A 13,877-nucleotide genomic window follows, 5' to 3' on the forward strand; every position below is an offset into this window, starting at 1 on the left:
TATATACAAAATTTTAATAATCTTATTAAATTTCCTCCAATTTGTCACATTCTTTTATTGTACCTTTTCACCTTTACTAAAACCTCCTTATTGTATTCGCTTTGGCCCCTGATTCATCAGAGCACCACAGAAGACAGTGATGCCACCAAAAAAGGGTCAAAAGTCCTTCGAAGCTGATGTAGTCCCAGACTGGATAAAGATGAAAGTCCCAAGGATTTTCTGTTGGGCATTAAGCCCATGTGGTCACGTACCACAATTTTCTCCACTGGAATCACTGAGAAAAGAGAGTGGTAACCAGGTGCTGCAAGCACACTTTGACCATGAACGAATTATTCTAATTTCCTTATTTGAGAGTTCACTAGGCAGTAGATCAGGGAATGGCAGAGTTTATCAAATGTCTGCATTTTACCAAAGTAGTCTGTCAATGGGAAGTTTAACTATACGGGGGCCTAGTGTTCAAACTGAGCAGCAGAAGATATGCAGACATTTGTATCTTCGTCCTAAACTCTAAGCTGGAGTACACATGAAGCTGAAAGCCTAAGTGACCTCTAATCCTTTCCCTTTGTACTTCTGTTCCCCTGTTCAGTGTTTCAAAAGACATTTCTTCATCTACTGCATTTAGGTCTCCTTGAGTGGGACCTCACCTCCTTAGAGAAAAATCCATAGATATAAGGGTTTTGGTTAATAGACGTTCATTGCTGGGAAGACAGGCATCAATTTTAAATACAAATGGAATTATGTTATAATTGGGAAAATCTGAAGATAGTGTAGAAATTAAATAAGATGAAAATGTATTAAAATGGAAAAACAGAGATACTTGATTAGAAAAACATGTTTGACAGTACCATGTATCATACAGATATTAATATATGTATATCCTATATATATGTATACATATATATGGATAATGCTAGATTCATTCAACAAACATTTATCAAATTCCTACTATATGGGTACAACCTCAAATATCACTTACTCCCTGCCCTAAAAGAACTTGTCATTTCCTAAGAAAGAAGACATATATTCAACTAAACATAAGTCATTCTTCTTTTCTTCTTTAAGGGCTATGAAGTAGTAAATGCTTCACCCCTGTGTATAAAAGATGTAGGCTGTTGGTTTGAGGTTACTATTCGTTATCATACAGAGAAAATACTAAGTTTTAAAATATGGTAATAGATGTTTAAATTTCTCAAGTACCATTTAAGTGTATGTTACAATGGTTGTTTACCCTCTTTGACCTTTTCATATGCTGAATTATGGTAACACTTTTTTCCTATACTAAAATATCTTTGAGTTTTTAAATCAATCCTAAATTAATCACAGCATAGTATCCCCTTAATGTTGTGCTGGATTCCAGTTGCATATAGTATATTTAGGACTTTCTACATCTATGTTTCTAAGTAACACTAGTCTTTCAAATGTTTTATTAATAATATTGAGTTTGTATTTGCCCAATATGATTAGTAGCTGTGCAATGACTAATTAGTTTTACCAAAAGTGATTAAAAGTAAAATACTATAAATGTAAACTGTAAAGAAGAGGGCCATAACAAAAGGAGCAGAAATTGCAAAATAAGTTGCGATACTCTAAGTTTGAAAAAATTAAACCACACTACTATAATTGAAAATTTATTATATGTTTCAACTCTCTACTCACTCATTTTAAAAAAATTAACCGTTTTAAAAATTAATAAAAGGAATTTTGTTATACTTGATTTTTTAAAAGCGCTACTTTAACCTTTTCTTTATAATAGGATACATTAAGCATGCCAATTTGCAAATTAACCACTTACAGGGAGTTATATAAGAAATGTTTGCAATTTGACTCTGTAAAGAAAATTTTAGTTTTGGTTTGAAATTTTGGCAAGTGAATGACAGAATTTATGTGCATCCTTAGTTAAGACCAGAAATGTTAATTTTATTCCTATGTTATCATTTGAAAGATTTTCCATTTTTCAGAGTCCAAATTCCACACAAATAGGCAAATTTATGAGATAGAGTTATATTCTTAGGAATTACCAAGCTCTTTTCCCAGTCTCATGTTTTATGAAGTGTTAAAATTAATCGTAATTGTTTCAGGGATATTTCTTCTACAGAAAAAGACATTCCAAGTGAAATTTTAAAAACAAATATAATTTTATTCTGAAATTTAATTCCCATATCTATTTTACGAAAGCAAAAACATAAATTTGCATGGAATTTTCCTAAGTTCAAAACAAGGGCAACATCTACTAAGCTATTCCCAATACCTTCTCCTTAAGCAAACTTTGTGCTATTTTTCTGAAAAATCATCATTTCCTCAGTGCCAGTTTTCTTTCAATCCTATGAAATTTACATTTAGCAAGGGATTTATCCACTGACTTCTAGTTGTCTCTTCTTGCCAGAACATTCCTATAAAGAATTGAAGCTAGTTAGAGTTTGCGGGGGGCAGGAGTGGGCAACACTTCTTCCAAAATGATTTCTTAAGTTAAAAAAAAGAAAAATCATGTAAGAAAAAGGAAGAAATGAAGAGTGATGTTCTCTGAGAAGGAACAATTGCTGCTGTACCCACAAGGCTAACGGCGTAAGTCAGCTTTCTCTAGAAAGTTTTCAAAAGGGCTCATCGACTGTGAGCACAGTGACCGAGTTTAATGCTGACAACTGTACCCTTAAAGCTAATCCTTAATGACATAACACCATCATTATAAAGAAAGAGGCAAATATATTAACTTAATGATAGACCAATGGACCTTCTAGAACGTGATTATATTGTGCCAGCTCTTATATAAATGTGAGATCTTACGTAAGTGTGTTATTATTACTTTTTTTCCCCCTCAAAGATCTTTGAAGTGTTCAAAGCAAAATATGAGAGAAGACATGTGCTGCCCCAAATCACGAAGGCGATTTGCTAAAATAAACCAGCCTGGTGCCCACAAAAACCTCTACTTTCATTCTTCTCAAATTGGAAGCAATGTCCACTAGTTTGAAAAGACCATTCAAAACAAAATACATTCTCAAGTCTGAAACAAACCAACAGGCAGATATGGGTGATATAATACCAGTCTTACATGCTGATTTCAGAAAGCAAAAAAAAAAAAAGAACCCTACAGTTCAGGCTAATACCAGACTATTCTCATTTCCATATTTTTCTCTACCAAAATTGCCTCAGCCTACGGGGAAACGATGCACTTTCAGAAGATAATGCTTATGATAATGTGTTAAGTGAAAAAAGAAAAATGCAAAATTATTTACCTCTCCCCCCAGAAACACATGTGGTAGCAAGAAATATACACAGGTAAAGAAGGATTGACAAGGCGAAAGCTGATTTGTTAGGAATTGTAGTACTGTGGATGATTGTTTTTTCTCTTATCCGAGATTCATTAAAGCATTTTATGATTTTTTTTAATTAAGAGTCAAAGACAGAGGTTACAAATTGCCAACCTGCAGCCCAAATCCGGCCCACAACCACTTTTAACAAAGTCATTAACATTTAACATTTAGGAGATTGTTACATAAATTCTTGAATTTTTAGCTTCTCGTGAAAAATTGAGAGATGTGGAAAAACTGGGTTCATATTCCCACATGAGTCCAACCAGCCTGGGCTGTGAGGAGACCATCTGGCCTTTATAAATAGAGTGCTTTATAATTCAGTTGCCACAGGATGCCACACCCCACTCATTTATATCACCTGCCTATGAGCACCTGCATGTGGGAATCCTGGTGAAGGCGAATGAATTAAGAAAGTTACCATGACTCCACGCATATATTAATTAGAGAATATCTGTATCTGTTTTCAGAAGTTACATAATCTTTGAGTAGACATAGTGTAATAAAAACTTGGCAAGTGACACACAAAATGGAGCCGTCAACCCTGATGATCACGATTAGTAACAATAATAAAAATACCTGAGGGACAAATTAGTTGACTCTATTGAGCAAACAAAGAAGTTGCTTGAAAAATTAAATTTAGGGTTAGAACATTTCAGTGTTCTATTCACAAAGATTTAACAGTGCTTTGATTTTTTTAGGCTTATTTTTTTTTTTTTTTAATTGACATCCTACAATGACCATCGTAAAGAGACGATTCTTACCTTGTTAATGGTCCCAGGTCGCCTGAGTCTTGGCTTCCAGCTTCACTGGGAGTGCTCGCTGATTTCGAGGAGGGAGACATAGGGGTTGGGACTAAATAATGAAAATAACAGGTATCCCATGTTAAAAAATGCAGCGACTGCACTGGAGAAGAGCAGTGTCAGACAAATCAAAACAAATGGGCCCAAATTAAAAAGTGGTAGTATGGCCAGGAGAAATTGAGATGGGATAAGGGGGAAAAAAAAAGGAAAGAAAAGGAAGAAAGTCGAGTGAATTTTTTATATTTTGGAAATTAAAATTTGAAATGAATTTAGACAGAACTTAGAGAGTCTAAGGCCATGTCCACCTTAACGAAGTAAAATGGAGAATTAAAATAATTATCCAGATACTTTAAATCAAAGATCTCTCTAGTATGAACTTTCCAAATAATTCTAACTCTCCACTTTATTTTGTTAGCATAGATGTGACCTATTAAAAAATAAAATGGAGTGTCTATAAAATTTTAAAATAGATTATGAAGTGATTCTGGATAATTTAAATAGTCAAGAAGAGTCAGAAGAGTCTGCTGTACGTCTGCATTTGGAGGGAAATCGATCTTCTGTGAATCATAAACTGTATTTGTTATTGAGAAACTAAGTGACAGGTAGAGAAAGGGTAAATGTTGAACCTGGTAATTTAAAAATCTCTTTCGAAACAAAGGAAAATGCCAGGATGCTTTATTTTTACATTTAATTATTAGTTTCATCCCATTGTACTGTTTACTGTGTTTGGGACTTGTGTTCCTTTGCCTCTGGCAGCTCTAGAAGGCAGTGCCGTGTTCACGTAAGTAAACTGCCATTCTGAAGACAGGAGAAGCAAGGTCAAAGATTGAGGTCAGTGCAAGCTGAAAATCTGAGAGCAAGAATAATAAAAGCAAGCTAAAGAAAAATTCAAGTGTATTTTTTTTTCTCTACCCTTCAGATACAAACCAAAAGTCCTTCAGATAGAAGCTGCACCAAAGAGCCAAGATGGCTCCAGGCCAGACGAATTCAACGGGTTCTCAATATCACACATGCCAATGAAGTCATATGGGCAGAAAGAAACTTCATTTCATGAGTGTAGATTCCCATTTGGTTTCAATCATGTGCAATTTCCTTTTATTTATTTAATAGGGTAAAGGATTTAACTGTTTTATCCAAATCCTATAACGCAAGTGGCAGATCTGTCAAGAAACTAGGAATTCTCATGTGGTCCCCCAATTAATTCACTGATTATCCTCTGCAATAAGTCAGAGGGTAAGTCAGAGAGATGAATGACAACTGAAAATGGAGTCCACCCTTGCCAGAGCCTGTTGATAGGGATTCAGGGATAATTCAAAATGTGGACACGGCTTAGGGAGAGTAAACTGTTTTGTTCTTAAAGTTTAATTGCTGGTTTTATGTTGGGTAGGGGAGAACAGGACATACTACTATCATGTTTAACCAGTGTCTACATTGTAACAGAATTTCCAAGACTACTTTGAGGCAAAAATACAACTGATTACAATATGTCTAATTGATATCACACATCAACTAAGTACTAAAAAGTTTGTCAACCTCCTTGAAGAAGGTCCATCAGTATCCCATAGGTTACATCTTCCATGCCATAAAGAAGCTAAACAAGATTATTGACATCTAATTGGGGCTTATTATATCATTGTTAGACATATGATTTTATCTACTACAAATCAAAGTTGAGTATAAAATGCTTTTTCATGGTGTTTTAATTTTGTGTGTACATATTAAATTATATCCAACAATATTTAATAATTTGCAGGCTCATTATATATTGTTTTTTCTTATTTACATTAATGTAAATACTTATCTTTTTTTGTACATAGGATAATTTTTGTTCTTAGTTTAAGTGACCATGGAAATAAATGAGAATTTATTTTAATATAAAATTAATGGTAGAATTAAAGAAAAACAAACCATTTTTAAAGGAACTATTATTGTCTTTATTTATATGTATTGTTTTTCAAGTTTTTTAAACTATATTGCATATCATGTAATTTTATGCACACTCTAGGACTACTCTGAAATGTCAGGAAAACAAACAGATAAAGAAAAAAAAATAACTTCACATGAGAGATACACAGTTAAATGACAGAAAAAAAAAAAACCACGATATGTACCTTCAACACAAATAAAACAAATAGTTCGATATCTAAATCCTAGTAATAAAATGAGATCATGGACAATTAACTAGGAATGAATGAGTTGGAAGAGGGGTATTGCAGTGAAAATGCCAATTAACAATGAAACCAAGACATACAATAGAATCAAATAAAACTTGTTAGTTAGCTGCTAATCTGTCAGCATTTTAGGTTTTCCTTCAACTTTCCCACTGAGCATTCTATTTTCAGCATGGAATAACTACGCCTGTGGTGGTTATGAAATTCATAACCAGATTCACAGTATTTAGGTTGGCAGAGTGGTTGGAATTCAGCAATGGAAATAAAGAATAACTGAAGAAAAAAATTCCAGAATGTCTTGTATTTACCACGTGGCAACCCGTTTAGCAAGTATAAAATAATCTAACGTAACACAGTAGAGACGGTTGACCATATAATCAGTCAATAAGCAACCAATTGCTAACAACTCTACATACAACCTGTCGTCCCTTCTCCTTCCAGCCCCTCAATTCCAAAAATAAATAATCTGAACCATAAGCCACAGAACTTCTTTAAAAATGAAAAAGAAAAAGAAAAAAAGTAAAAGAATAGTAAATGTTGGACATGGTGTATCCCGTGCAAATCGAATTTAAGGAAATAATAAATAACACAAAGCCCTTTTAAGTACCTAGAGGGGGCTCCGGCGATATGCCAATGCTCTGCAGCAGGGCCTCTGTCTCCCGGCGCTTGCGATCCAGGTCAGAGTCGTCCTGAACAGGTTCCTTCTTCTGCTGCATATCAGCCTTTAAAAAGTAGACGCCAGTAACAAGAGTTAATAACAGAACTAAATGTATGCTTTTCCTGGCGGAAACTGAAAATGGTAAATGCCTGGCTGTGAAGACCAGACCAAAGCCCTAAATAGATATAACCATGTGTATAAAGGATGAAAAAAACACTGTAATTGCTCCATTTAATAATTACTAACCCAGTGCTTTCTCTGCTGGTTGAATATTTTTCCTGCTTCTGTCACATGGCATAAAAGTTTCTTTCTCTCACAAGTTTTGGAAGAAACCATCAAGACAAAATATTTCTAACTGGGATATAAATTTTTTAAAAATTTTGTCTGCTTTTGAGACACCCCTTGTCCCTTCTGGGAAACATACTATCAGTTCTCGGTGAGTGTGTGTTTGTAATATTCATGCCCCATGTTTGAAATTATGCAAACAAGGTATTATTGGGATCTGACTAAAAAGTAAAATTAGTTATGAAAATCTGTAACTGTAAAATACGCTATTTGTTTCAGTAAATCTAAGTTTATCATGATTTAAAATAAGCTAGGCTAAAATCTAATTGTTAAGTCATGTGAACGATATTGATGTCTCATTACTTAATTCTGACTTTCATAGGCTTCTATTATACATATTAACTAAAAAGAGAAAATTAATGCGTCAAAAATATAGAATAAAAAAAAATCATTTAGAAGAACTTCTTTTTCCAGATTCTATTTAAAAATAAACCACATTTTGTGTGTGAGCCTCTTATAGTCAGATCCTATGCCAGTTTGTATTTTCACAGGACAGTAACAAGTCAGAATACAGGTTAAAGAAGGTTAACAGCAGGACTCGGGTTATTAAACATTAAGGTCTTTTTTCTTTTTCATAACACAGTTACTTCTTAAGACAAGGCATTTGCCCCAAGTCTGAAACATGATAACATCTTATTCGATGTGCAGCGACCTCACAAGAAAGCTTTGTGAGTTTACAGAAGTGAAGCTGCCTTAAAGCTTGTCAAAAGCCAATTATCCAGTTATCAGACACACCTTCCTCCCTAGGGGCAAGTTTGGCACCTGAACAGGCATATTACCTCCTTCAGGAATGCAGAGTACATTGCAAAGCAGTGAAGCATAATTTATGTCTTAGCATCTAAAGCAGAAAAAGTTCATGCAAATTTTTACTTAACTCCCAGACGGTAAACTACACCCTGATAATAAGCAAAATGAATCTTTGTACATAGTTCTGAGCTCAACACTTCTGTTGTTATTTGCCTCAGGCTTAAAAGGCACTGATATTTTTGAAGTCTATCTGTCAGTAGAGGGAAAACTGCCATTATGGAGGTCAACAGGGACTAATGAGAGTATGAGAGGGTTTTGAGCACTCCAAAATTCTGAAATGGCAGTTTAATCTCTATCAGGGAAGATATCACAGTTCATGTTCTTTTCCAATTTTAACATTTAAACTACTGGAGCAAGTTTCAAAGTTTATGCATACAACGAAGGCGAAGACAGAACTGAGAAAAGGGACTTGCAGAGTGAAGATCTGTATCAACATTCACATCATAAAGTTAAAAGAAGAATGGGAGACAAAGGGGAGAAATGAAAGAAAAGGGAATTACTATAGCAGCTACTGAAATACAAATGAAAAACTAAGGCAAGCAAAATTCATCTTAGCCAATATGGAATAGTTTGAGTGTTATAATAGTTAAGCCATGGCTGGACTATCGGCTTTACTGAGAGCGGATATGTGTTTATTCTGTTCATCACTATATCCTCACATCTAGATCAGGGCCGGACACATAGTAGATGCTTAAAAAAAAAAAAAATGTGTTAAATGAATGAATGAATATCTGCTTTTGGTAAGTGTTATTCTACCGCTATAGAATCTTAGAATGACATAGTATTCAGGCCAATTTCCACCAACTGGACCCCATTCAGAAAGCCCCTTTACAACACCACCGTGAGGAGTCACCTAAACTTCCAGTGACTCCACGCTCATAACAAAACCATTTCTATGTTCTAAAAATAAAACACAGACCCAAATTGGGTCTGTTTCTATGATCAAAAAATAAAAAATCTTTAACCTTTCCTTATTCTTTCAACAAAAATTTATTTGACAACAGAATGCTAATGATGAAACAGAAGTTCTAATGCAGCTTATAGAGAGTGAACAGAAAAAGATCTGCCTAATCTTTTCCTTTTGAACAAACTTAGGGCATATTATCTATAATTTTCTGTCATGTATGACCTATGCAGAAAGGCACAAAATCTGTTGTCGTTTTTTTTTATTTATTTTAACTTTAATCATTCAAGAAACATACTAAAGGGTAAATCACAGGTTAACATCCATAACCATATATTCTGCAAATAAAGTTCACCTGAACTCCAGCTCTAAAATTTCACTCCCACAATACAAGGCACCTCTACAACTCATTCCCTGCCTTACGTCTTTTCTAATCCTTCAGGAAACAGGCAACATAATGACATATATTAATAAGGACAAATGTCCATCTGGATGTATCATAAGCTTAGGAAAGCTATGAACACATTCAAAGTTGACCACGAAAAATGCAAAATTAGGTAACTGGGGCTTATTGGAAATAAAGGCAGACCTATCTGTCACCAAATAGCACCTTAAAGTAAACAATGTTACTTCATCCAAGACAGCTACACCAAGTGCCCTAATCATGAAACTCTTGATTTTTTCCATGTAAATACTATAGAATCCTAATATGTTTTAATGACTCAATAAGGAGTGATTTCACAGTATTAATAATTAAAAAATATGCTAAAGATGTTTTCCTCAGCCAATGATATTTCTATTTGTGTAGAGTAATCACAGCTAAGACCTAGAGAGGATAATCGAAGAAAGAAAAATTACCAACTGAGAATTATCAGTCACTTTTCCAAAGACAGCTCTGTGGTTATTAGAGGAACAAGTGAGGACAGGGCAGGAAACCTCTGTCCATCATACCTTGCAGCAGTTTGGCAGAAGGCCAAGGACAGGACAAAACTTCAGGGTGGCCCCGTTAAGAACACCTCACTGCATTAAAGGCAATTTTTCATGAAATTGGGTCTGTGTCTTAAATGGTGGCCACTATATTTACTTTAAAATCAGATTTCATCCATAATACCACAACCAAGTAAGCAGTTGACATCCAAAGGAGCAGAGAGTGGTAATTTTATACATGTACACAGTTTTCTGGGTTCCGTGGAGACAATCAACCTGGGTGGTCCCAATTCACACTAGTTTTCAGTCATGGCAAAACTAGCTACTCAGACTAGCGTTAAAAGAGCATTTTGTTTCCCTTTTTTTCTAGATTTGTTTTATTTGCAATATAAGCCTAAATAGTTAAATATCAAACCTATAAGGCTAAAGCTACGTCTAACTCTCCATAAACAACATAAAAAGTAGAAAATCTTAAACTTAGGAGTCAATGACAGTGGCCAGATGACTGGGGCATCGCAAAGACTCAGGATCAGAAGCTTCCAAGGAAATTTGTACAAAGGAATTTCAGATGTGTGGGAAGGATGTCAGTGACCAGCACCTCAGATCTGCCCTAACTAGTTATGTATACACTCATTCACTCATTCGTCCATTCTATAATCCTTGACCGAAGGCCTATCCTAGTGGCAGGATCTACGCTAGATACCGACTCAATGATGAAAAATATCCAGCCTGTCCTCAAAAGTTTGTACTCTATTATAAGAGAAAGACAGGTGAGGAGGCAAATATAATGCTTTTGTGTTAAATGGTGTTTGATAAGGTCAAGGACAGGGAGCAGGACTAACTCAGTCATAGATGCAAAAAGGTATCAGAGAAGGCTTTCGTGAGGATGTGACATTTAGATGAGCACTGAAAGACATGTAGTTAACAGCCAAGTGAAGGACAATAGAGAGAAGTAGAAGAAAGGCAAAACTAGAGGAAGGAGAAAATTCACAAACTCTCTGTCAAGAGGGAACAGGGCCCACAGGTGATATGTAAGTGGCTGAGTCTGGCTGGCATGCAGATTTTAGGGAGAAAGAAAGTCGGGGAGAAAGAGTGTTGTGTCTGTTTGGGACCTGACGATCACTGTCAGCTGAGGAAGGGGGGTGGTGAAAGAATGACCCCAGGCTTCTGCTTTGGACAACTAGCTAGAAGGGTCCCTTCCTGAGACTGGAGATAAAAGTGGGCTGCCCACAAGGCTTTGGCCTCTGGGGCTTAAGAGCATTTGAAAAAGAAAATCAGAATAGATTACTTCCAGGTTCTTTTTGGCTACAAAATGCTATAATCCCAAGAAACTAGGGCCCTTGAATTATAAGATCCTTACAATAACGGGGTATTTTTGGAAAATGGACTCACCAGCAGGGATGGCGATGAAAGGAGGCAGCTATCAGATTCTCCTACTCTGATAGCTGATCCCAGGAGCAGAGTGATGGCTGTTTCTTACTAACCGGTTTATCTGTGTCTTTCACTGTTCTACAGTATCTCCTGGGTCCTCTCAGAACTTGTGAGGAAGGCACCACTCTTTTCTCCATTTTACAGAAGGGAAACAGGTTCACAGAGGCCCCAGACCCCTCAAGGCCATTCTGTGAAGGCCAGAGCCAGGTTTCCCAGCCATGTTCAACTCGAAAGCCTCTGTGATAACCACTGAGTTTTACTGCCTTCTGTCTTACAGCCCCGGCTGCTCAGACAAACCAAGTCTTCACAGTCTACAAAAGGTGCTTAGACTGAACTGATCTTTGCGGGGGGGTGGGGGGAAGGGAGGGGCAGATTGCCAAGGGACAAGATTTAAATAAAGCCAGGCAGATTTTAAAGATGTATAGTCCAGTGGATCCTCAAATCTGGCTTCGTTTGGATATTTCAAATTAAAAACTCTGAAATGGGAGACTATGATTCTATGTTACCATGGGAGTCCATAGAACAGAGTCAGAACAGCACAGAAAGGAAGAAACTAAGACGACAGGACTCTAATTCCAGTACTAGGTAGAGCCCCAGGAATGCCTACAATCCAGGTGTTTCACACACCCACCACCTGCCGCCCTGAATCTGCCAGGCTCTGTCTGCTGTGTAACAAGCCAAATCTCCATCAGGCTGCTTAATGTAGAAACAAAAAGCTGGCCTATTTCAATCAGTCTTGTTTGCCTGTAATTTCCCCCAAATGTGAAAAATAACAAAGATGAAGCAGGCAGACTAATCTGGAACCAGAGTTCTCATATCACATCGCATTTTGCGGTAATTTAAGTTGGATATTAGAATGTCAGTTTAAAAGGAAACCAGTTATTAGTGAAGGATAACAGGTGCTTTAAAACTACAGTAAGTGTTGACATTTGAAGGAAAGGAAGCATAATAACTTAATTCTTTTTTTGGCTTTGCATAGAAATGAATAGCCATTCCTTGTCAGTTCTCACCTCCACTTCACTCAGAAACTGAATATATAACAGCAAAGATTTCCACAGGGAAAACATGATGCACTCTGTTAAGGAGAAATAAACTATGGCATCGATCACAGAGTGACGGAATGGAGAGATACATGATGCCAGAAAGCTAAAATGCAACTATAATTATGTTTTACTTTGTCAGAAAATAATTTTTATAAGTCTGTTACCTTGGTCTCCCAGCCTTACAGTATGAAACAACACTTATTCAGATTGTGAGGCATCAAAATATGTTCTCTTTTCCTAAAGAAAAACTCTGAGTAGAGGGAAGCAGCTCCAGTTTCTATACACAAGCATACATAGTTTCCTTTTTGGAAAACTATTCCAAAATATCGTTGGCATCTGGTTTCTGTACAAGATGTGGACTATTTCTATTCTGCCGCAACAAATTGGAGATAAATTATTTGTTGGATTGAGATAGATAGGAGAAGGAAACATGATATGACAGCAAGGCATTAAACTGAGAGTCCGGATCCCAGGTCTAGCAGGAAGAAAAGCTACATCTCATCTCTGGCTGTCTGCTGCCTTTTTGGCATAAAGAGGGGCCTCGACAGAAAGTCTCTAAAATCTCTTTCAGCTTTAATATCTCATAATAAATTCTATGTCTATGGGGCAGAGTCTGCTATACTATCCGCCCCTCACCCAGGGAGGGAAATGCGGCTTTCCCTTTAGCAGACTTCCGATTCTTATTTACCCTGAAAAATATATACCACTTAGTAAACCATGGAAATCTCCTGCCATCATTCTTTATTTTTCTCCTAAAATGTTCTTACCAGTAGTTTTTTAAAAACTTAAGACTAACACTTATTAAGTATTAACTATATTTTGGTATTGCTATGTGCTGTATAAGATTAACTCTTTTAATCCCCACAACCCCACAAAAAAATATTACTATTCCCATATTAAGGGTAGGAAACTGAAACTCAGAAAGGTTAAGGAATTTCTAACAATAGAGATATCGCAGACCACTTTCAAGGTTCTATTCAAGTCTGGGGTGAACATGGGGTTTGGGGACTCTGGACCAAATGCTCCCTACCACGTACATGGTGTCTGATCAGTACGTAGCAGATGGCAATGACCTCATTATTCTGGGTCCATAGGTATCCTCTCACTTTATTCAGGCATTATTCAGGATTCTTTTATTCAGGATTCTTTTAGAGAATCTTCCCTATCCACTTGGCCAGCCCCTAAGAATCGAGCGATTTTTCTATCCTCCCTCCATGTTCTAACGCCCAGTATTTACCTCTTTCTTTTTCCTCTCCTCTTCTTTCCGTTTCTTCTCTTCTCTTATCTGTGCTAAGCGCTGTTTCTTGCGCTCTAGCTCAGCTTTTAAGTCACTTTTGTCAGACATGTTGGTTTCCTTAGAGGAAAAAAGAAAAAAAAATGTGAATATATAAAAATAACTTTTCTGATTTATCATCGCAAAAATAATTCAAAAGGAAATTTACCTTTGGGGCAATAACAGATTGTATTATTTAGTCTATGTCAA

General features: G+C 36.2%; 1 protein-coding gene across 1 annotated transcript in view; it reads right to left on the reverse strand.

Annotated features, from left to right (window-relative positions):
- Window positions 1-13,877, reverse strand: part of DYNC1I1 (dynein cytoplasmic 1 intermediate chain 1) — a 276,198-nt gene that overhangs the window by 233,587 nt on the left and 28,734 nt on the right. The window contains exons 2-4 of the mRNA XM_039878046.1: window positions 13,632-13,748; window positions 6,887-7,001; window positions 4,070-4,160 (exon numbers count right to left, since the gene is read on the reverse strand). Coding sequence (XP_039733980.1) covers window positions 4,070-4,160; window positions 6,887-7,001; window positions 13,632-13,739 — 314 coding nt within the window. The 5' untranslated portion in view covers window positions 13,740-13,748. The remainder of the gene's footprint in view (window positions 1-4,069; window positions 4,161-6,886; window positions 7,002-13,631; window positions 13,749-13,877) is intronic.

This window comes from Pteropus medius, unplaced genomic scaffold (assembly GCF_902729225.1).
Source record: "Pteropus medius unplaced genomic scaffold, Ma_sr-lr_union100, whole genome shotgun sequence".
Lineage (NCBI taxonomy): Eukaryota > Metazoa > Chordata > Mammalia > Chiroptera > Pteropodidae > Pteropus > Pteropus medius.